At 42.5% G+C, this 25,273-nt stretch overlaps 1 protein-coding gene across 1 annotated transcript in view; it reads right to left on the reverse strand.

Annotated features, from left to right (window-relative positions):
* PKHD1 (PKHD1 ciliary IPT domain containing fibrocystin/polyductin) overlaps positions 1-25,273 on the reverse strand; it is a 442,956-nt gene that overhangs the window by 281,945 nt on the left and 135,738 nt on the right. Inside the window, exon 36 of the mRNA XM_080805609.1 lies at positions 10,080-10,292. Within this exon, the coding sequence (XP_080661735.1) occupies positions 10,080-10,292 (213 nt within the window). The remainder of the gene's footprint in view (positions 1-10,079; positions 10,293-25,273) is intronic.

Below are 25,273 nucleotides of genomic sequence, written 5' to 3' on the forward strand. Positions count from 1 at the left end.
AAAATCAACCTCATTCATTTACTAATACTCTCTAGCCATAATCAAACATAAAAAAATCACAATGCTATTATATATTCCTTAATTCTAAATTTTCTATTAATTGTGTTTCTATCAACTATGGCTTTGGTTTTTTTAGTGAAGCAACTGGTTGGTTGGGATTTTTTCCCAGCCAAACTAAACAAACTGGAATTTGTTTACTATCAGTAAAATCTTATTAATTTGTAATTTCAAATTAGTAAAAGTAATAAAAATGTTAGATTGTCAAATATTTATAAAATAGACAAGCCATTGTTTTTACCTGTCCATTCTCTTACTCTGTTTAAATAACATATCTCTAATGTTAATAAACCATCCACCCTCTACCACAGACAATGTCGTTCTGGGTGGTTGTCCACATACTTGCTCCCTTTTGATCAAAAGAATACCACTTCCCTGGTCATAGTACCGGTTTTCCTGATAGACTTCTAGCCCAAACAGGGCCAAAGTTAATCCTGAGGTTTTTGCTCAAGCTTTTCATTCATTCATTCACACAACATATATTTCTTGATAGCCTACTATGAGTCCAGTCACTGTTGTAGGCAATAGAGATATTATAAATGAATAAAAACAAAACAAAAAAACCCACAAAAAACAAACAAACAAAAAAACAGGAAACTCCCTGCCATCGTGACGTATACATTCTACTAAAGAAGACTCTAGCACAAGTACAATAAATATGATAAATAAACTGTATATAATACATTAGTATTAAAAGCTAAAGGTGAAAAACAGATGAAAAACTAACATATGAATGCTAGTGGAGGGAAATGTTAGCATTTGCTCAGGGGTCAAATAGCCATTGGGTAACAGCCGCTCTTTCACCTGGAGCGGCCGAGACCCGTTTCTACCTCCAGGAGAGGACAGCTGGATTGGTACCTGGGTGGCTTAGTCACTTAAGTGTCCAACTCTCAGTTTCAGATCGGGTCATGATCTCAGGGGCATGAGATGGGGCCCTACACTAGGCATGGAGCCTGCTTAAGACTCTCTCTCTTCCTCTTCTTCTGCCCCTCCCCCTGCTCAAGAGCACATGCTCGCTCACTTTCTCTCAAAAAAAAAAAAAAAAGAAGACAGGAAAGAAGGAGAGAAAGGAAGAAAGGAGGAAGGAAGGAAGGAAGGAAATGAAGTCAACTCAAAGGAAAGCGGAGCCTAGAGTTGTGGTAAAACAAAATCCTAATGACTTCATTGGAGCACCTGGACTCAGCAGTGCCTCCAGTTTTTTTTGTTTGTTTGTTTTGTTTGTTTTGGTTTTTTTGTTTTTTCAGTAATATAAGGCAATAAATACCCTTATTTCTTTCTGAATTGGGTTTTCTGTCACTTGCAACCAAAAAGAGCTGACTAATGCCAACACTTTCAGGTATATATAGAAACTTAAAGTACCTTACAATGTGTTTCTAAGTGGGGTTCCTGCTGTACTTGGATTATTGAATAGCTAGAACTCATTTCTAATTAGGAGTATGCATTTACATGTAAACACCTAAATTCCTAAAGACCTTAAAAACAGCAGGTTCTCTTTAATGTGTTTAAACAAGTTCCTTAAAGTGTGGTTTATACCCTTAATTTAAGAAACTCTTTCATATAGACTATTTCAAGGTCACTGTTGTCCAAATCAAGGAATTCCAGATTCTAAGCTATCTCAGTTAAAAAAAAAAATCAATTTGATTTTACCAGAAATATTTATGCCTTTGTGCATAGGATAGTTGTGTTTTGGACTTCTTTGGAGCATGACACAGAATAAAGAAAATTCTCACCTCACCTTCCAGTGGAGGTGTTGCTTATGTTTTCAGACCCATGTATGTAGTTGAGGACCAGTCCTCATCTGCTTTAAAGGGAGAACCAGTCATCCATCACTGGCCATCCTACCATGCTAAGGGTTCCAAGTTAACTTGACCACATAATGATGATCAGCCACAACATACCAGCTGACCAGAACCCCAACACTGTATTGAAGCTTGTTTGATTATAGAAGGCAAAGAACAGGTGTTAAATTTTCCCCATCCTTCTTCCTCCATTTCTCCTCAATTTGATCTTCCTTACTTCCCATCCCGAAATCAAAATGAATCACAGCAAAACACACACACACACACACACACAATCAATGGTTGCTTTCCCTCTCAACCCAATATCCCTTGTGACACCCTTTCATACAGGTGCAAATGTAGCAAATTCTGAAGCAGGACTTCTGCTCCCCCAAACCAACCAAGAGGACCCAAGCAGGAAACAAAGAGATGATAAAGGCCCCACACTGTAAGTGAGCCATGAACAGCTAGGGAGTAGACATTTCCTTGGGGCTTACAGAAAGGAGACTAATCTAACTCTGTCATCTGAGCCATCCCTGGACAGATCCCACCTCGGGGTATATGAGCAACAAAAAGAGGACATTCAAAGGAATTCTCAAAATGGGAGTGAGTCATCAGCCTGGGTAAACAGGCCATGGCCTTTTCCTCTCCTTCCCATGGAGGGAAGTCTGAAGGTACCTCTCTCCTCTTAAAGAAAGAAAGGCTTCAGAAGTACCAGGCATAGGGCTACCAGCAAAAATAGGAGACTGGCTTCTTTTCCCCAGATCAGATGTCTGCACATGCAGCAAGTTTGTGGGGCTGCCTATGCCTACTGAATAGGAGAAAGATAGTTAGAAAAAGATAGCTGAGCAGGAAAAGGGGTGGTGAGTAGAACACCTTTGGTGTACAAAGGCTGGTAACTTTCTTCTTAAGCCAGTATTCTGGTACTTTACCCAAAGTGGGCCCTAAGGTGGTATCTAAGGGCACTGCAAATCCAAGGCAGGGGGCAGGCAGCTCTATGCTGGAAAACAGTGAGAAGATCTCCTACAAGGCTCCAAAGATCTTATATAGAAATCTTTGAGAAAAGAATCAACAGTCAACCAGTATTATTCTGAGAGGCAGCCACACCTAGCGGAGGATACAAGCACACACTTCAAGAAAGCCTTCAATGTGCCTTCTCACCTCACCTCTCCTATCTGCCCCAGCACCAAGAACATGTAAATTAAAAGGATGGATGGAAAAGCAAAGGAGCAGGCCAAAACCCTGCCCCTCCAAATGCTTCAGGCCAGGGGCTCGAGAAGGAGAAAGGAGTATTACATGAGAAGGAGACTGAAGTTTTAAAGTGGATAAGTTGATAGGGGCACCTGGGTGGCTCAGTTGGTTAAGCATCTGCCTTTGGCTCAGGTCATGATCTCGGGATCCTGGGATCAAGTCCCACATTGGGCTCTCTACTCAGTGGGGAACCTGTTTCACCTTCTCACTCTCCCTCTCTCTCTTTCTCTCTCTCTCTCTCTAATAAATAAATAAATAAAATCTTTAAAAAAAAATAAAGTGGATGAGTTGGAACTGGCCTTTTTTAAATCAACTGGAAAGCTATGGTGCCCAAGGTGGTATTATTAAAGGAAAGGGAAAAAAGATCCATTGGAATATGGATTAAGATAGCAATTTAGAGGGAAATAAAGTCTGTTCTGAGTCATATTTCTGTCTAGAAGGTTCAAGTCTCTCAAACATCCCTAAAAAGTCGTCTATTCCATTTGCAAAGACCAATGGCCAGTTTACACACCACACTAGCTCCAGATTCCCACAAGATCTCAGGTAACAGTTTGTGGTTAAATAGTGCTAGGGGAAAACACAGAAACTCTTTAATATTGAGAAAATCCAAAATCCTTGAAAAGGAGGAAGAAAAACCATAGTATTTACAGTAGTCTCCCCTTATTTGTAGGGATACATTCCAAGACCACCAGTGGATGCCTGAAACTACGGATAGTTCTCAACACTATGTATACTATTTTTTTCCTGTTCATCTATACCTATGATAAAGTTTAATTTATAAATTAGACACAATAAGAAACTAAGAATAATAATAAAATAGAACAATCATAATAATACACTGCAATAAAAGTTATGTGAATGTGGTCCCTCCCTCTCTCAAAATACCTTATTGTACTGTACTCACCCTTTTCTCCTTCTTGTGATGATGTGAGAGGATAACATGCCTACGTGATGAGATGAAGTGAGGTGAATGGCATAGGCCTTGTGACATGGCATTAGGCTACTCTTGGTCTTTTGAGGCTACATCAGAAGTGGATCATCTGCTTCCAGAGCTCTTTTCTTTGGTGGTGGAAAACCAGAGTCCACATGAAACCAGAAAACGCAGTGGCCATACAGTTGTAACCAGTGAGGAACGGGAGCCAGTGAAGCCAATACACACACAGAGACGCAGACGTGAGAGACTGTGAGTTGAGTCCTGACAGGATGGGGCCTGGAGGCAGTCATCCTCAAGGCCCATGGTCTTCCCGTCCACCTTGAGCTAACAGAAAACTCATAAATCCTATGTTCTAAGTTTGTTTGCCCTGGGTGTCTGTCCCTGAAAACCAAGCATTTTAAGAGGAGTAAAGCTACACACAAAAATGCCATGCCACTGCAATGGTTTATAGTCCAGCCCAAAGGAATGAGAGACAAAAATGGAGAGACTCACAGTCTAGAAGAACTAGGTAAGAGGTGGGGGCAAGAAGAGATGTGATGGATGTAAAGGAGACCGAACTGGATGTGGCTGGTCAGGTGACAAAAGAGCAGAGATCTGAAAACCTATTGTTGGAGGAACAGTTCTAAGACAAAACAGGCTCTGGAAAGTTTCACCCTACAACAAAGAGCACACAGTAGGAAAAGTCCCCCAGCTCTAACCGTCCTGGGGAAAGAAGGGATCAGACGGAGAGGTGCCCTGAACTCCTCAAAAGGATCTACACACCACAGTTAAAAGGATGAACTAGGAGAGTTGCTTTTAATCACTCTTTGAGCAATGGAACTCTTTCTTCCAAGGAAATATTACTTTGAATGCAAATGGATATGCAATGGATTACTTGAGCAATTTAAACCTCTATTGCTTGGCCCCCAAACACTTCGTTGTCTGAGGAACCCCTGAAGTTCCTCCAGGAAACATCTGGATTGTGTGGAGCAGAGGGTGAAAACCAGAAACACGCTCCCATAGCGTGGGTGTACCCCATGTTCCCGGAACCATGCTTCAAGACAGCCCGACGCCCTTTAGCAACTCAAACAGTGCCCGTGACACCATACTTATAAAAAGCATGGAATTTAAATAAAGATACTCGGTACTTTTAGAAGGAAAACAAACCATATCTAAACTCGCCTGGTTAGACTCGTTTTTTTTCCTTATTTGTTCCTACCAAATTCTTATATTCATAACAATCACACTAGTGTTTTCTTCAACCACGCTCCCGCGTACCAGCTTTGCTCAGAAACTTCCATGTATACTTAATGCCAGTATCTTGTAATTTCTTGAGAAGGACAAAGACAGAAGTCCATTCAAGGCCATAAGACTGCTTTTTCTCCTAAGAAACTGCCAGCCAAATTTCTCAGGGAGGAACTGGAAATGAAGTGAGAGACATTGATAAATTTCCCTGCTGAACAATCAATAAAACCCCCACCATCCTGTTCAGACTCCCACTGTGGAAGCAAGGGCCGTAATTACATTGTCAAAAATTCAAGTTGCCCAGGCTGACAGCAACCCCCTTAAAAAGTGACAAGTGATTGGCACTCGGTTTGGGGTAGTGAACCCGGATTGGCAGACAGAGCGGGGAAAGAAAAAGGCACTAGTGAAATTTCCTTATTGACCACAACCTGCCAGACCCCAGATGGCCACTCTGGAGGCATCCTGAGACCCCAGAGTCGCATTTAGAATCCCAGTGAGCAGCTGACAGGATCTCTTAGGCAATCTGAACCCCATCAGAGATTCTGAACAGAATAGCCCTGCCCCGATCCACTCCCAAGGAAGAGAAAGATGGCCTTGTGTGTGCGTGCGTGTGTGTGAGAGTATTCCTACACTAAAAGAAAAACATGAAATGTGCTTTCAGCTCCATCGTTCCTCATGACAGCTGAATAGCGAAGCCTGTTTGCTTAGCGATATGAATCCATGAGAGAAATTAGCTGGAGCAGAAGCGTTCCAGGGGGTGGCAATGAAGAAGGAGACAGGGGGAGGGTGGGTGGGAAAGCCATTGTCCACATGCAGACGACTTGTGTGATTCTCTGTGACCCAAGCTGGAATTAAATTAGTACCCGTCAGTCAGTCCTCTCCCTGCTGGACGCGAGGGATAAAATGCCTCCAAAAGGCCTCATAGCTGGGCAGTGCTCTGCTTCTGGCTATCCTGGGGCCCATGCAGACGGTTTCCAGAAGACTCTTTTGTAACCACACCCAGGAATGGTGGTTTTCCATTGTTGGGAAGCGGCTGCCCCACCAGAGATTAAAATCAAAAGGTGTTCCCTGGGTGGTGGGAACAGAATAGAAGATGCCTGGGAATGTTGCTAAAACCTCTCTCTTGCTCTGATCAGGAGAGGTAGACAAGGAAATTAGTAAGGAGAAAAATCTCTAGGCAGGGCTGGCCTCATGCCAAATTTTGAGATAGAAGCCCCTCTTGCTCTCCCTGCTAAAAGAAAACATGAGATAATTGGCCCTGGGTCCTCAGCCCTTCGGGACGGGGGGGAGGGTAAAATATAATAAAATGGCCGTAACTAACTCTGCTTGAGTGTCATTGTGTGCCAAATACTTTGGAGTGGTTCACAAGCAATAAATCTACAAGGTGAGGACCGTGTTTTCTGGTTTTGTGGAGCTTCATTTGCCCAAGGTCATAGGTGATCTGTGCCAGACCTGGGCAGAGTTCTGATTCCAAAACTATTAACCACTAAAAACAGCATTTCTCCAAGAGTAGTCAGTGAGCCACATGAATCAGATCACCCACTGAAATGCATGTTTCTAGGCCCATTCGTGAGGCCCACTGAGTCAGACTGTGGGTGTGAGGCCTAGAAACCTGCATATTAAAAAAATCTCTTAGAGAAGAGTTTTCTGTGCGCTAGGTCGTGAGTCTCACTCCGTCATGCCAGGAAGCTGAGTGAATGCTGGGTCATTAGGAACTCTGGGTGCAAAGCCGTGAATCAAGTTCCTCACTGTTTTGCATACTTGACAGCAAAAGAAAATGAGTTTTTCCCTAAAGCCCCAGTGTCACCAGACCCACGTCTGGCCCTGGGAAAAGGCCAGTGAAATTACGTAATGATTTTAGCCATGCTATAGAGCACTGCCGGAGGGGAACCTCAGACCTCAGAGGTGTAGGAGACAGGGAGAGGGGACTCATCAGCCTCACGCTGGCAGGGAGGAGGGGAATTCTCTGACAGACACTGAGGGAAGGTTCAGAACCCTCGCTCAGTGACCGTGCTCTTTCCCATACAGTGTTTCCTCCAAATGAATGAGATATGGCGGCGTCATTTCAGAAAGGAAAATAGCTTGCTTTTGCAAGTGTTCACTGTGCAAGCTCTGTGGTTGCCCAGAGATCCTAGCTACTCCCATGTTGGTAACACTTTGGGGAAATGGGTAAACCCATTGGTGAGGACAACCTAATCCTGAGAATGCAGGAAAAGAGATAAGGAGGAGGTGGAGGGAGCAGTAGAAAGAGAAGGAAGGGAGGGAGGGAGAGGATATCCAATAACATCCAATATCTAATATCCAGTATCCAATATCAGTAACATCCCAGGGCTGAAGCTGTAACATTGATTTGTAACTTTCAGAATTCTCCAACCACATCTGAAGCATCTCCTTTGCTTTGGCTGGCCTGCATTGATTGATTATGAGCAAGGGCACTAAGGATTTTAACTTGACAACTGTTTAAACATAAACGCTTAGGAGCACAGGATCCTTTGAAAAGGCAGGCACATAAAGGTTTATTTATGAGCTGTTTTGCTGATCCTTCCAGATAGAACGTCAACACGAGAAGAGTTGGAATGAAAGAAGCAGGGTAGGAGAATTAGGCATCTTCACCCTCTTTCATGTGTATTTCCATTTCTAGCAAGAGTTGAACATTTGCCTTGTATAGGACAGTGACCCTCAATCCAGAGGACCACTGTTAAGCTTCAGGGCCTTTCTGACGGTCTATAGCAAAAATTGACCTGTGCCCTCTTGCTGTTCTCCAGCTGGGTTTCTTCAGTGATAAAGAGCAGCACATTGGGTTGGAAGCCTAAGTGGCTGCTGGACCGCAGCAAACATCTGAAGACCGTAGTTGATGCGCGATAGATAGAAACCCTCATGGATGCTGGACAACAACATCAATGTAAGTTCTTACTGATAAAGAGAGGAGGAAAGAGTCCTCCGTAAAGCAGAACATAAGGATCAATACTGTAGACATTTTCCATTTCTGTCCAGATAGTTATGGGGTTTTTTTTTAAGCCTTACAAAATATATCCCCCATCTGTAGCAGTCTGGCTGGCCAAAGTCAACACTTAATAAATGCCTGATGAAAAGATTTCACTTCCTCTCATAGGAAGCCAGAAGAGGCAAAAGACTGCATTTTAGTGAACTATGATTGAGGCCCACAGACTATACTAGGCCCCTTATCCATGGTTTTGCTTTCTGTGCTTTTAGTTACCCATGGGCAGCTCTAGTCTGAAAACAGATGATCCCCCTTCTGACCTGGTCAGAAGGTCACTAGAAGGCTAACAGTACATCACAGTGCCTACCTCATTCCCCTCACTTCATCCCATTGTGGAGGCATGTTATCATCTCGTGATCACAAGAAGGGTGAGTACAGAACAAGAAGATCTTTCGAGAGACCACATTCACATAACTTTTACTACCCTGTATCATTACAGTTCTTTTATTTTATTACTAACTATTGTTGTTAATCTCTTATGGTGTGTAATTCACAAATCAAACTTCATCATAGGTATGTAGTTATAGGAGAAAACAGAGTGTATATGTGTAGTTTCAGCATCCACTGGGGGTTTGGAACATGCCCCCCAAGGATAAGGGAGAACTACTGTGTGATACACAGAGCCTTAACAGAACAAAATGGCAGACTCCTCAGCATAGCTACATGACCACATCTAGAGCAATTAATCTATGATAGGTAATGGGGTTTTAGGTTGTCATGCTAATATAGAAATGCCAATGTCGATGACATCAAGTTTTCTGGAGTCTGGGCGACCATCTGGAGCCGACATTTTGACTTCCCTCTGGCTCATGCTATGTAACTGAAAGTATATAAGTATCCACTGAAAGACATTTGAAGCTCATCATTTTATACTTACACATTTTCCAGTTGATACCGAGGATTCTCCTGGTACACTTAGTAATTTCCTGAATCTCCAGGAAAATAAAAATGTCCATTTTTGTAAAGTGGGACTAAGTGATCAGAAGACGATAAAATGGCAACAGAAACACATGTAGCCTAATTCCTGTTTTGTTTTGTTTTCTTTTGTTTTGTTTTCTTTCCCAGAAATCCATAAGAACCCAACCCCGCTGTGACAGGATTCTAAGTAGAACTTTAACAAAATCCTGCTCCCAGGAGGGGAAGACAGCCATGACACAACAAAATAAAGTCATCTCTATTTGATTTGTGATGCTGTCAATGCAAATGGCCCATCAGTCAGCTTGCACTACACTATGCTGCTGTTACAAACACCGATCCCAGTGGTTTCAGTAGACAAAGGTCATTCCCCATCCACTTTCAGGATTGCAGCAGGTGGGCTGCAGCTCCACCCCAACTGTCCTCATTCAGGTGCCCAAGCTGGAGAATATAGCCATCTCCCTACGTGGGACAGGCTATTCTCCAGCAGACGGAATGGGACAAATGGCCAAAGCAGTGTAACAGCTCCTAAGACTTCTACTTGGCCATGCAGTCATCATTACCGCTCACATTCCTTGACCCAAGCAAGTCCATGGCTAAGTCCCATCTCCCAGTGGCACAGAGAAGTATGGTCTACCCCATGGGAGGCACTGAAAGTCACCTTGCACTTGGTGGAGGCATATAATCCTCTTATAGGAAGGGGAGTACATAATTGGGAACCAAATATACTCTGTCTGCCACAGGAATCATAACAACTAATATTTCTTATTTAAGGAAATAGTGCCCATGCTGTAATTAACTTTGTTGTCTCAGCAACAAACAGCCAAAGATTCTTAAGGGGTTTTACCATTTGCCCATCACTGTTACATTATCTAGATACCATTCTACCTCATCTCTTCTGGTGAACTGTCTGACTCACCATGCAGGGAAAGAGTTCCATTCCTCACCGCCAGGAACTTGACACCATACGGAAAGAAGGGAGTAGAGTAGGAACTCCCGTAGAGTTTGATCTCAGCTTTGCCTTGGAAGGGCTTATCCTTGGATCCAATCCGGAGCTCTCCGCCATCGGAAATGAGGATGGAGTGTGCCCTAAGCTCAATGGGTCCTGCATCCATGAAAATCAGCTTGCCTCCTAATGACCAAAGAGAAGATTGTCAGTCCTTAGAAGGATAAGGTTCACCTCCTTTTGACAGTTCCAATGTCTGAGGAAATCCTCGGCATTTATATACTTTTGCTGCAATTTAGACTTATTTTGTCTCCCTCTCTCTTCTAGAAGCTCAGTAGAACATGGATTAGACCCCCAAGGATAGAAGCACTATACTAAGCCAGTTTAGGTTAGCTATCACTATTCATTGCATTTTTATTTATGTTCTTTTTAATGGCAATATTCTAAATGCCCAGTAATTTAGGACTGGTTAAATAAGGGTTGAGATGGTCACCATTTTAGCCATTGAGCAGCAGACAAAAGCAGCACATAAAATCAAGTTCAGAAACAAGTGAATGAGAAATAGGAATAGAAGAAAATATGCCAAAATTATAAGAATGATGGTAATGGTAAAAGGAAATGTAATTAGGACTACCAGCATGGCATCCATAGCACTTTAGCTGGCCAACGTCCATTTTGCTTTACTTTTGATAAGAAACCCAAAGTTTCTTAATAAATTGCTCTGTGTCACTGAATACAGTTGAGTGGGACTTTAATCATCATATCCCATCCTACCATAGCCTAAGCCAGGCTTATACCCAGGCTTTATATGGAAATTTGGAACAGGAGTGAACAGAAGACTGAAAATTTTACTGTTTAGTAATTCCAGTGGTGGCATCTAAATGAGCCTGAGAAAAGCTTCTGTTTCTGAGGGACCCTGCCACCCCAGCAAAGCTCCTTCAGAATGCCCTGATCACTACCACTTCTACACCTGATTGTCCAGACTCTTCCATCAACTATGTAAGTGACCCAACATAATCTCAATAAACTTAATTTGTAAAAGAAAATCGGTTTCTGGGACGCCTGGGTGGCTCAGTGGATTAAAGCCTCTGCCTGTGGCTCAGGTCATGGTCCCAGTGTCCTGGGATCAAGCTCTGCATTGGGCTCTCTGCTCAGCAGGGAGCCTGCCTCTCCCTCTCTCTCTCTCTCTGCCAAATAAATAAATAAATAAGGTTAAAAATAAAAATAAAAAAATCTAAAAAAGAAAGTCAGTTTCTGTTATTTGTAATCAAATAATCTTAACTGATACAGATGTTTTCTCTAATACCCAAATTTTCTGTAACATAGGAATATTATTTTATAATAAAATTATATTGTGAGAATAAATACTTAAGATATTAAAACATACTTTCACCTTTATAATACTTCTCTTTCAAAGGATTTAGAACAGTTGCATTCCATGCAGAATTTTCTCTGTAATGCCAACATGATTAAAGCAGCCCATGTAAACAACCACGTTCACCTGCATGAATTCCTAAATCTACCTCCCTCCGTATGTGGTTTGCAAAAGTACTGGACAGGACCCTTCTAGCCTGTAACAAAGTGGTTAGAATTGTGACTTCATACTGGAAAAGTCAGGGGTCCTCTTTTCTACACCCTACGACAACATCTCATCCCAGTCAGAATAAAAGTCAATGTCCTGAAGCTGGGCCCAAAAATGCCCTTCATGATTCACCACCCACCTCCAAGTCCCTTGCAACATTATCTTGTAAGCCTCAAGCCTTCCTTCACCTGCCCTGCACATACTGGCCAACTTGTCAGCTCTCCAACAAGCCTCAGTTGCTCCCTTACCTGCAGTGTTCTTCTGTCCAGCATCCCTGTGACTCCCTCCTTGTTGTTTCCAGTCAAATGTTGACTTCTCACTGAGGACCTCCCTCTCCGGTCTATATAAAATAGCATGCTCTAGCCCCTTACCCAAAGACGTTTTTCTTCATAACACTTACCATGAGGCATATTATTTATTTACATGCTTATTATCTGCCCACCTCCCACTAGAAGGCATGTTTCATGAGGGCTCCTCTCCATTTTGTTCACCTCTGTATTGCCAGGGTCCAGAACAGTGACTGATATAGGTGGTTTGCACTCACTACGTAATTGTGGAGTAAATAAGTAAATGATTACATCATTTTAGAAGAGAACCTGGTTTAAGTCTCTGAATTTCCTTTATGGACACACACATATACACATACACCCTCTCATTTTCTCAGAGAGGATGTTGTTATTGCATGTAATCTATAAATCCATACATTGTCTCAATGAGCCAAAGGTAGGCAAAAGATGTGAAGAGGCAACATGTCAGAAAAGAAATGGCTCATAAAGCAGATTCTTCTGTCGTAAGGAGGGTCTCAGTGAGTGAGCAGCAGTGAAGGTCAAGAATCTTCAATTGCTAAATTTAGTCCTCAATCCAATGTGCCAAGTTACAAGTCAAATTGTTGTTCTCCAGAAATCACAACTGGAAAGTCTCAAACATGTACTGGGGGAATGAGGGGGACCTAAGAAAAAGGCTATTTTTGTTTATCTCCATCTTAGTGCAAACATAGTGATCCATACACATTTGACCCCATAGTCATGTGTGGAGGCCACCTCATCCTTGACCTTCAGCTCCAGCACTGCTCTTCGACTCTCCTCAGCCCCCTTCATGGAGCCTTCTAGTCTTGCCTCCTAAACCCAAGCCACACACCATCAGCAACAGGCCCAGGATGTTGACGTGGATTCAACCCCTGAATTTGTTCTCTCCTTGCAGCCACAGTTTAGAGCAGGGTACCCCACATGGGTATCCAGTTTCTCACTCAGTAAAATGTACATGGTAACAGTTCTTCCCTCAAGGGCTATGATGAGATTTCTTGAAGTGATACTTGTAGATCCCAGGTCACAGGTCTGACACCTGTTAGACACTTAATGCAGTGCTGGCAGTGGCTGCTGTCACCCTCATCATCTGCACGCCCCCCACTGTTGCCACTACTACTCATTTACACAATTCCTCCATCACGCAAACACTACTAGACCACCTCCTTCCAACATCTCGCCATTGGCAGGCCCACCTTTCCTTCTGAAACATGACACAGCAATCACACGCTCATGTAATCTGTATAAGAGGCAAGAACTCTCTACAGGCTTGATGCTGGAGAGCAGCCCATGGCTTCCAGATTTCCAAAGGACCTACTGGCGATCTTGACTTTAATTTTCCCTTCCACTGGTGTTCCAGTGACAAGAATAATCATTAGAAATGCAATAATAATCCTTAATCCTGCTGTGAATGAGACAGAAGAAATGTGATCTGTTTCCTAAAACTTTTCACTCCCAACCACGTGTCATTAAGGTCCCAACTAATTCTCTTCAACTGGAGGACCATGGACTTGCATGGCATGCGCCCTCCATTACAAACAGGCAGGAAATCTGAACTGACCTTGATGACAAAGTGTTGGAAGCAGAGGGCAGACTATTGGCCATTGAAGGACTCTCAGTAAGTCCCATAAAATTGGTGGCCCTCCGATGACCCATTTCCAAATCTGCCCTACTCCGTGCTGGGGATGGTCTGTTTTCTCATCATGTACACGCAAAACAGAACCATGCGTTCACTGAGACTCCTTCCAGCTCTAGAACATCGGACATTTACATCTTCAAGAATGCGTTCGGGCATGCCAATACTGATGGAAACATGAAGCTTGTGTTTTCCTGACACACTCATGCTGCAGGGGACTTTGAATTTCACTTGAGAAAAGCATCCCATACACAGTCAGAAATCCAAATAATACTACAGGGAAAACAAAGCTGCTAACACTTACTGAGCACCCACCTTATGTCAAAATCTTTAGACACGTTGTCGAAAATGACCATCAAAACCAGCCTATGAGGTTGATGTCATACTCCATATTTTACAGACCAGAGAGCGGGCTGGGAGAGGAGGTCTGTCTCAGCCGAGCAAGCATTCAAGCCCAGGACCACCTGCCAGAGGAGCTCACACCCTACCCACTTCGGCAAACCCTCCCTTGTTACTTTTTTATTCATTAGAATGATCATAGTTACCTTTAAGGAAAAACACATGCGAGCCTAAGTTAAGTTTGCCTGTAGCTTATTTATATATGATTTATTTTCACTTTGTTAATGTAGATATACCTCGCCTCATTCCAAACAGGATTTGAGGCAGATTACAAGGATTAGTGGGTGAATTTATAAACCTGGGCTCTGTTCCTTGTCGCATCCAGCAAACTATTAAACACACTAAAACAAATTGGCAGAAATTTAAAAACGTCATTTACTGATGGGAACTAATAATGACGCTAATGAAGGGAGAAATCTCAGCCCAAAGAAAATGAATGATTTGTGTTGGCAAGAGTACTAAAAACAGGATTAATTAATTAATGTGATAACCATTATTCCCAGCTAAAAAGCCTCCCCTCCTTCCTTATCAGCAGCAAGGATAAGGAAATCTAGGTAAATTAAGAAGAGAGTTTGATGAGGAATTCAACTCGTTTTAATTGAAATAATTAAAAGTGATAACCAAAATGAAAGCTTCTTAGTGGAAAGGAATGTAAGGTTTATACTCAAGCTAGCCCTGTGCCGAGCCCCCAAGTGTTGTATCCTCACACTTTATTAGCTTAAAACAAATAGCCAGTGGGCTGCTGTGGAGCGTAGTGGCTTTGGACGGGAGGATAGAGGGAGGACTTTATTCCTTCACTTACAGAGCTTGACCGCATTTCTGAACGCTGAAATGAAGTGAGGGCTGAAGGCAGCCTGTGACCGTGACCCTTCAATGGCTTGTTCATGAAAGCCGAGTCTGTCCCACAAGTGACCTTGGGTAATTTTATAAAAATCAATCAACCATCATGATTGTTACTTCCCCTCTAAAATAAATAAATGAACACAACTTTTTTTTTACGTGTAATCACTTCTTTCCATTAAACATCCCTTTTATGTCTTTTAAAGGGAAGTCAAAGAGACTTTTAGCAGCTAGCTAATGTTTGCAAAGTACATCAAAACCTGCTTTTGGCTAACCCTACAATTAGCCATCCTCTGTAATAACCGCAAAATGATTTGTTGTATGTGTTTGGGGGGGGGGAAAGCCCCACTGTTCTAGCTATGTTCCCTCTCACGGTAAAAATTTAGAATCTAAATATTTTACTACACAGTAAGTCTCTAACAGAGCCACTCTACCTTCTATCCTCGGTTCCTTCCCTCCCTTTCCTTGAGGGAAAGGCTGAGCTGGACCCTTGCACTAACAAGTCTGCCAGACCCGGTCCCGGCAAGATCACAGTGGCAACCACACTGCTGAATCCAAGGTCTGATGCTCTGTTCTCACCTGTCCTGAGTGGCCAGCACTATCTGACATACTTGGTCATTCCTTCTTTCTTGAAACTCCTTCCCCTCCCTTGCCGGTGCTGGTTTTCCTCCTTTTGCCTCGCCCCTCAAGCCTCCGCTCCCAGCCTCCTCTACCTGATTCCTCCTGATTGTCCCAATTACTGGCACATCTCCACCCCTTTTCCCGTCATTCTATGAACTGTGCGTTGGTTGTCTCACCTTGTCCTCCGGTTTTAAACACCATCCCAAGCAAATTGCTGGTGACTCCCAAATTTCTATCACCAAAGCCCTCTTCTACCTCTGCCGCTCAAACTCATACACCCAAGGACCACCCAACATCTCTATGTAGGTGTCTCACAGGCTCCTCAACTTAGCACTCCCAGAACATCCAATCCTCGCCTTGCCCCATGGGTCATCCCACAGTTCCTGCAGAGGTCACAAATGGCAACTCCGTTCTTCTAGGTGCTCAGTCTAAAACTCCTCAGGCCAACATTGCACTCACAGCCAATTTTCCAGGAAATCTTGTGCCTTCTTCCTTCAGACAATCTTCACAATCCAACCACTTCTCACCACTTCCACATCTCCCACTGGGGAGTGGGAAATTTAAGTCACTCTCATCTCATCCTTGGATGACTGTAACAGCCTTTCAACTCAGCTCTCTGATGCTATCCCCACCTCCACCCCAGGATTCACTCTCACAACAGCACCCAGTGCGATTCTTTTTCTTTCCTTTTCTGTAAACTTTCTTATGTCACCTCTCTGCTCAGAGTCTCCAGTGGTTCCCACCACACTCGGAGTCAAAGCCCACTAAACCCTACAGGGTTGGCCCTCTCTGGCCCAATCACACTCCTCTCTCCCTTGGGCTCACAGTCCTCCTGCTGCACTCATCTTCCTGCTTCCCCTGCCTCACAGCCTTTGCCTCACCACGTGCAAATACCCCCACCCACCACCAGTCTCCCTCTCCACCTTTCCTGCTGCATTGTTCTCCCTGCTGCTCCGCAAATCTCACAAAAACTATAACCTGCTCACTTGACTATTTCTTTATAGAAATAAATACTATGAGAGCAAGAATTTTGGTCTGTTTCAATCACACCCATAGCCCCCGTGCCTAGAATAGTGCCTGACATATGGGGGACACGGCAAATGGTCACTAAATACGGGTTGAATAAGGGAAGAGTTGAAGTTATAGACGTGAATAAAGTCTCCCATGGAGGGTGAGTGCAGAAGAGAGAGAAGAGAAACAAACTGTCAAATATTATTACTTAAAAACTAGAATAACATGAGAAAAATAGCAGGATTCTTGGGTGTAGTTCAAAGAATTGGGTGAATTAGAACATTTGGAAGGTCGTAGAGACATAAGCGCTAGGAAGAACTTTAAGAAGTGTGAAGGTGGTGGATGAAGATGTCATTATGTCAGTTTTAGGAGGCTCGGGGAGAAGGTGTGCAGAGCAAGAATGCACTTGTTTAGGTGAATCTGCGGCCGGTGATAAAATGAACCCAGGGAGACTGACTCCAGGGTTAAGCAGAGGGAAAGCCAGAGGTGAGGGGAGGCAAGATCCAGGCAGGCAGCTGAGAACCTCAATTAACTAGATAAATTTATAACCCGAACTAGATCACTCACTGCTCAAAGCCTGAACTGCCCAAATTTGTATATGTAAATTATTCAGTTTACTTATTCATGATGATTAACCCCCGCTCAGGTTTTTGTGTCAACTGCAAATAATTCCTTAAAATGTTTAGCGGCCTGTTTCTGGTTACCTTTCCAGTTGTTATGCAGTCAAATAGATAGGGAAGCTTGTGGAATTTTCTGTCCCTGGAGAATTAGAGATGACTATCCATTCAGGATGGACAGATCCCCCCTTCGCCAAGGTGACAAGGGCTGGCCGAGGGATCTGGGCACATTGCCACACCCTCCTGCACCACATTGTTGTGGATGTAGGCGGCAGGAGGAGGTGAGGAAGAGGGGGAAAAGGTAGTAATGGGGGAAGGCAGCCACAGCCCGAAGCCTGCATGGTTGGGGATGCACACAGCTTCCTTTGTTGGCAAGATCCGGATTAGGCTTGTGCCTGATCCACTGGAGCAGAGCCTGGAAGCCTTCGAGGTGGGCTTGTCCCCGGCCAGAAAGGCGGAAAATCAATTTGGCTGGCAAACGAGAGCCCCCAAGAGCTCAGTGCACGCTCCATAATCCTATCCACTAGCAGCTCAGGAAATAGATGCCTGAGCCCTCACATATTCATGGGAGATGTGAGGCATAAATCAGGCTTTAAGGATTGGGGGCAAAGGGAATGGACTCTCTGGCTGGCTACTAATTAATCAAGCACAGAACACCTAAACCTAGCAACCTGGGAGCGAGCCATACACACCGGCATTGGCTGCTGCTGCTGCTTTTCCCGATTTTTTTTTCCTTTTCAATTAAAATAGATATCGAATGAAATTTTCCCCCTTAGCTGATGCTGCTTATGCATCCCCCTGTTCTTCCTTTAATTAAAAAACATGCTTATTGCAATACTTGCCAGAATCACTTTAACGGTATTTTAATTGTAATGTCTCTGCCTGATTAAAAAAAGAAAATATGAACTAGAAAGTGTGGGCAAAAAAGGTTCTCGGGCTGCAGGAAAAGAATCACCCACCTCCCCGAAATGGATGCCACACACTAATTCCTTAATTAGCCTGGTACCCCCATCAAATGGACAACGTAGATGGGGAAAAATATATCTGAAATAAAATCACCAACTCAGAGCCACAAACAATAGCAGTCGGGAAAAATCATTTTCAGCAGCTCTGATTTTCCTGGCAGGACAGAGAACTACATCCAACAAAACAAAACAAACAACAACAAAAAAAACCCGCTGTGCTCCGGACTGGCCCATGCAATGTGCCCAGCCAAGTTTCCACTGCTCTTTGCAAAGGGTCACAGAGCCTTTGGGAAAAGAGTAGCAGGCCTAGGTTAATTGGCTTCTGGTCCTGACAATTCTATGTGGCTCCCTCTATTGTTTTAGGCTTGCAGTTCTCAAACTTGAGTGTGCATCTCAATCCCCTGGAGGTCTTAAAACATAGACTGGTGGGCCTCCTACCCAAAGCAGGTCTGCTGTGGGGCCCCAAGATTTGCATTTCTCGAAAGGTCCCAGGTGATGCTGCTGATCCAGGACCACACTTTGAGAACCGCTACTCTGGGTCAATCAAGCAACCGATCCAGGTGTCCATAGCCTTGTGCTGTCTGCTCTCTTCCAAAATAGGTGGAGAACTACACGATGGGATTGCAGAGTAACTCACTTCGCCATCCAACCAACATGTGCCGTTACTTCCCAGCCTTTCAGCCAGGTGTTGAAAGAAAAAAAAAAAATGTGAAAAATACAGCCTCTACAGCCACAAGGTCAAGGTGAAGTTTAAATCACTCCAGGTAAATAAAAATACCCTGGTTTTAGTGCATTGGCCAACTGTACAGCCAATGGAAAAAGGTGATAAAGATTGTGAGTCAGCGTTCACTTTTTCTATGACACATGAAACTCATTAAATTAATTTTATAAATTGATTAGCTCTACATTAATTATAACATTTAAACCTATTTGCGGAAAACTATATAAAAATATTTAAAGAAACTGAAACAGATAAAAATAAATGCCTTTGTCATGATAGCTACTATTATGAATTGTTACTTAACTAAATCTTGGTTCCTTTGTTTTTTTAAGATTTTATTTATTTATTTGACAGAGAGCGAGAATAAGCAGGGGGAGTGGCAGGCAGAGGGAGAAGTAGGCTCCCCACTGAGCGGGGAGCCTGATGTGGGACTTGATCCCTGGACCCTAGGATCACTGACCTGAGCCGAAGGCAGACGCTTAACAACTCAGCCATCCAGGCATCCCTCTTGGCTCCTTTCTATCTCCAAAAATCATCCCATCTTTTTACCAACACAGGTTCTGGCATTTAAGTATACAAGGCCCTTGGCTGTTCCATGAGTTTCTAAAACGTCACTTAAGACTTCAGAACAAAAGCTATTTACAAAGAGAAACAGAAAAGACCAGGGAAAAAAAGAAAAAGAAAAAAACACACAAAACAAACCAACAAAAAACCCTGCCTTTTCTTCAAAGTCTGTTCCAGGCAGGTAAAAATCTCCCTCACTACCAAGTTACTCATTCATCCAAATAATCTTCTCCCTCCTACCAAAGTTCAAATTAGCACTGACCCAATCACATTTTTGAATAGCCCTCCAATTTGATACATTTCTCTAAGCAATTTGAAAGGTTCCAAATATAATTGTTCTCTGAATATTGTAAACATAATTTGGTTGTAGCATACTAACTTCACGAGGGAAAGGTCACAGTTATTTACTCATAGGATTTGTTTATTTAAAAAGTGAGAACACCTCCTACCTTTTCCTGACCCGCAGGAATATGACAGTACATGAGAAATACAAGTGACAAAGGGCTTGGTCTCTGATATGTTTTTATATGCATAAGAATCCCGGATACATAAACATCCCAGAGTTCTAGTTCTGTTTTCCATCTGGATAAACAGGATGTGGAAATCATTAATCAACAAATGAGGTAAAGAGGTAAGGAGAGACCAAAAAACCCTGAAGGACCCCATAAGCCATATTAAGTAGTTTAGGCTTGATCTCAAAAGCTAATGGAAAGCCAGTAAAGGGTTTTAAGTAAGGAAGTTTAAAATATTTATTTTTCATTACTGAAAATATTATAGCTTCTGTGCTAGGAAGGGACTGGTCTCTTTTGGTAGCATTTTTCATGTTACGACATTCAAGTTGTCAAAACACAAAACTGTAAATTGTTTAATATCTATCTATCTGTCTGTCAGCCCATCTATGGAAAGCATGTCCTTTCTCATAGCAATGGCTTATCTTTCATTTAAGGCTAATCAAGTGTGTCTGGGACTGTTCTCTGGAGGTAAATAATGTAAGTCATTGTCTGATTGGGAAAAATAAGGGGTTTCAGAGCCAAGTGTCCCCCACAGTAAAAAGCCTTTGTCTCTGATCTCCTGATACACAAATAGTAAATGAAATTGGTCACTGTCTGGGCTAATCCACTAACATTTAAGAATACCAGGAAAGACTCTGATGATAGAGAAATCCACAACTAACATTAATCTGCTTCTTTAGGTCAGAAATTCATTCATTCGTTAGCTCTTTCAACAATTACTTGAATACCTACTATGTGCCTGAAGATATAATGGTCCCGTAATACAAACGTGAGCAAACACAGACCTGGTTCCTGCTTTCTTGAGCTTATAGCCTTACGCCGCACCTTCTCCAAAGGTAGAAGGAATTAAAAACACAGCCTTATATTAAATATGTGATTCCCCAGGAAAAGACCACCACATAGAGACACACGAGGTCAAGGAAGTTAAGGGTGGATTTCAAAAAAAGTCCGGTTATTTTTCTCTGATGCTGACTTCTTCATCAGGCTTCCTCTTCTGCCTATTGCAAAGCCCAGCACATTCTGGAGCATCATGCTTGAAAACATGAGGAAGAAAGTACATTTAAATCCTTTACTGCACTTCCCTCCTACAAAGGGGAGAGAGGCACCGTCATTTGCATTTTCCATCTTGATTTGAGGTCCGGCAGCTTACTGAAAGCTAAAGGAGAATCTGGGACTGCCCTGAATTTCAACTCAGGCCCCCAGTTTCCTGACCAAAATGTAATAACCCCGCCTTGCTGCAGAGTCTATTCCTCCTGATCTCCCCTCCTGCCCTGAAGGGTCGCTATGGTTCAGCTAGAAGAGGAGACAACTCAGTGGATTTCCTTTTCCAGCCAACTTCCAGATAAATTAAACTGACCAATTTGTAACAAATGTGACCTACCCCCCAAACTCCTTCACGCTGACCAAAATACTATATAGTTGAGAAACTAATATTAATGCAGAATATTTCATTTTTAGCACAACTCCAGCCTGCCCGCAGATGTAGATTTCTTTCAAATCCGTGCTGACATCTGTGAAGTGGAAATTATAGGCAGAGGGTAATCTGCCCAATGACTCCCACAGACCTGATGCCCAGAGAAACCACAAGTCATGTCCCAGGGAAGTCGTGCTTCGTGGCGTTCCCAGATCACAGGACTGCAAAGCATTATCTAAAGCATGCTCCTCTGCCACTGAGTACGACTCCCTACTAACTAGAAGGAACCAACTGGAAAATCCCTGGGGTTAAAAAGGCTGTGTTGGAGACAGCCCTGAACACCTCACTCTGAACTCCTCAAATCCTTGCCAAGGATGAAGAAGCTCTACAACGAACTCAAGAGTGGTTCAAGAGAAGGTGGTTCATCTCAATGAGCTAAGAATATTCATTTGCATGCCCTAGACACCCCAAAGATAATGGACAAGAAAGAGCTGAGTATCTTCAAAACTGGAGACCACAAAAAAAAAAAAAAAAAAAATTGGAGAAAATAAGACCCTATGCCAAACGGCACCAGAAAAACATGGCTTCCGTGAAGTCAAAATAACAAGGAAAATGGTGACAACCAAACGGATAGACTCTGCTGCTGCCATCTCTGTATCTTTCCCTCTCTTGCCATAGAAAGAAAAGCACTTCAATATGTACTCCAAAGATAACAGAGGCAAAAGCAATCCAAGGTCCTTATTACCAAGCTAATTCTTTCAGTAATCCAGTTTGCTTTGTACATAGAGGCAGCCACTATCTGTAAATAAAATTGCAACTTAGGCCTGATATTTCAGCCATCTCTTCTGTTATCCCCATCAGCCCGGAAACAAAACAAAACAAAACAAAACCTATCATTAACTGGATGCTTACTCTGGACCAGGCCCTGTGCTAAGAGCTTTACGAACATTCCCTCATCTAAGAATACTCAAAACATCCATCTGATTTGGGCAACACATTGCAGACTTGCCCCACAATAGCAAACAATAAAGGTTAGCCATCACTGTCACTGTTGCTGCCATTAGAACAGGCGTGACCCTCATGAGGTGAAACGTGAGGTTTATGGAAGCTGGGCCAGTTGTCCAAGGTCACAGGGCTAGTAAGAAGAAGAACCCAGAGTCAGACTCCATTCTCTCTGGCTCAAAAGCCTGCCAAGCACTGAACTGCCTTGGTATACACCAGCAGACCAAGAAGTAGAAAATCACATTAAAAGAGCCCCACGCTCTAGTCAGCAGCCACAGACACTAGAAACAAGTCTGTCCTTGAGCACTGGAAAAGGGAAGGCATTGTAAGTAATAAGAAACTGAAATGCCTTCCTTTTCAGAGCCCAACACCATGGAAGAGGGGTTTCTAGGGTTCATCCTCCCCCAGTTGGCCCTTTTTTTTTTTTTTTTAAGAATTTGAGAGAGAGCAACAGTGAGAGAGCAAAACATGGGGGAGAGCAGAGGGAGAAGGAGAAGCAGGCTCCTCACTGAGCAGGGAGCCCAATGTGGGGGCTCAATCCCAGGATCCTGAGATCATGACCTGAGCCCAAGGCAGATGCTTAACTGACTGAGCCACCCAGGTGCCCCATAATTGGCCCTTTCTTAATCATTATCGCTAGGCCACTTTATGTCAATCTGCTTGGCCACCAGAACAGAGAGAAATTCACTGCTTCATTCAGAAAACATAAATGTTTCTCCAACTACAGACTGCAAACTCAAGTCCCTTGCCCAGGATGTATAAGCTCTGACAAGAGGGTAACGTCCCTCCTTTGTTATTATGGCTCATCATAATTACTTGGGATAAAATAATAAATTTTAATTCAGCAATGCTTATGGCCATTGGGCATCTTAACATAAAAGAACGAAAAATATAATTAATTAAGTCAAGGCAATATGCCTATTTCCATCCCAGCTCATTAGTATTAATTGATTGGGTTAATTCTCTTTTGTGTTTAACAGTACCCCCAAAAAAATAATCTAAAAAAAAGAGAGAGAGAAATGGAAGGAAGTAGAGATGGTAAGTAAATGGAAGTTCTGAATATCTTGCTAATTAAGGCAAAATACTAATAAATATAGCTGAAGCCCTTATGGTCACAAAATTAAGATGCCATTTTTTAATAAAGTTCAGAAATCAGTACATACAGCCTCATAAATAATGGCAAAAATTTTGCCTCAGAGAAATTTATAACCCTCCTTTCTACTATATAAATTGTACTAGTAAGAAAAGAATGTCAGTTCTATTTTACAGATGGAAATACAAGCAAGGCACTGAGAACTCAAGACTCTTGAGGGCCATACATAGAAGTACTGGTTTTCCTGATGTAGGGGCCTCCACTTCTACCTATTGGGAGGCTGGCTTCCATGAATGGAAAAATAATATAGAGGATGCAATATTTTCATAAAGTAGTTCTAAATATAGTTGTCAAGGGATCTAGTTTCACTGTTACATAGCACAAATCCTTTCGAAGTCTGTACCATATTTCATGTGGAACGTCACCTTTGGAATACCACGGGGATGGCTGAGAAAGTGCTCCCACTATCACACTTGTGATTTCATTTGTCCAAATCTTTTGAAGAAGTTATTTTTGGACTTGAAACTGTTCGTCCTTAATCGTGGCCCCAGATGGTATCAGAAAAAACAGAAAATTCCACTTAGCTACTTTTCTGATACCATGAATGGGTATGAAAAGAGAAAGACAGTAACAGATTCAGAGACTGAATTACTGTTGATGATGATGATGATTCAATCTCATATTTGAAAAACTTGTTATTATCTCTTAAGAATTTTCACACATATTATAGACAACAGAAGACATTAAAGGTCTAGAGCTATGCTAGCAACCAGATTTTTGAGAGTTGGAGTCCTTTACCAGTTTCAAATGCCTTTTAGAAACGGAAAAGTAACTTAATAATGGATTTCATATTTCTCACAACTCATAACTGCACACATTTATATATGGTATATGTTTGTATACATTACGTAAAAATATACACACGTAAGTATACGTACGTGCATATATACATGTGTGTTTACCTGTGTACCTATGCATGCATACATATGTGAGAACGAAGGACAGTATAAGTTAATTAGTTAAGAAAAGTAATAATGAACAAAGCAAGAGGTTAAAAATTACACTTCTGGGAGCCTGGGTGGCTCGGTGGGTTAAAGCTTCTGCCTTCAGCTCAGGTCATGATCTCAGGATCCTGGGATTGAGCCTTCATCGGGCTCTCTGCTCAGCGGGGAGCCTGCTTCTCTCTCTCTGTCTGCCTCTCTGCCTGCTTGTGATCTCTGTCTATCAAATAAATAAATAAAATCTTTAAAAAAAATAAAAATAAAAATAAAAATTACACTTCTTAAATTTCACCCAAGATCTGAACTCTGCACCATTTTACTTGTCCATCAACCAGAAACACATGGTTTTATTCAACCACCAACACCTAAATTCGGTGTCCTAGACATTGAAGAAATAGTAGCAAATAAATTGCGGAGGTCGTTTGCCTTTTTGAGCTTATTCTAGCAGGGGAAGCAGACTGTACACAAACAAGGAATTTCATAATATGTTCTGTGGTGATAAATGTTATAAAGAAAAGTAAAGCAAAGTAGATAAGATGTGATTGCAATTTCAAAAAAGATGACCAGCAAGGCCTCTCTGATAAGTGGACATTTTCTCAAAGAGCAAACAAAAAAAGTGAGCCACATGAATATCTGGAGAAGAATATTCCAGGCAAAGGATATTATGGGCAAAGCCTGAGGTAGGTGTGTACACCTGGTATATTTATGGAAGAGCTGGAGCAGAGCAAATAAGAAAGGTCAATGAAGAGATCAGATGTTTGATAATCGTTAAGGTCAGATTTTACTCCTAATGAGATGGGAAGCCACTGGGGGGCGTTAGAGGAATGAAGTACAAGATCTGACAAAGGATGTGGACAACAAACTATTGGGTTGTTGTGTTTTGTTTT

The sequence above is a fragment of the Martes martes genome (genome assembly GCF_963455335.1).
Source record: "Martes martes genome assembly, chromosome: 6".
In the NCBI taxonomy this organism is placed as follows: domain Eukaryota; kingdom Metazoa; phylum Chordata; class Mammalia; order Carnivora; family Mustelidae; genus Martes; species Martes martes.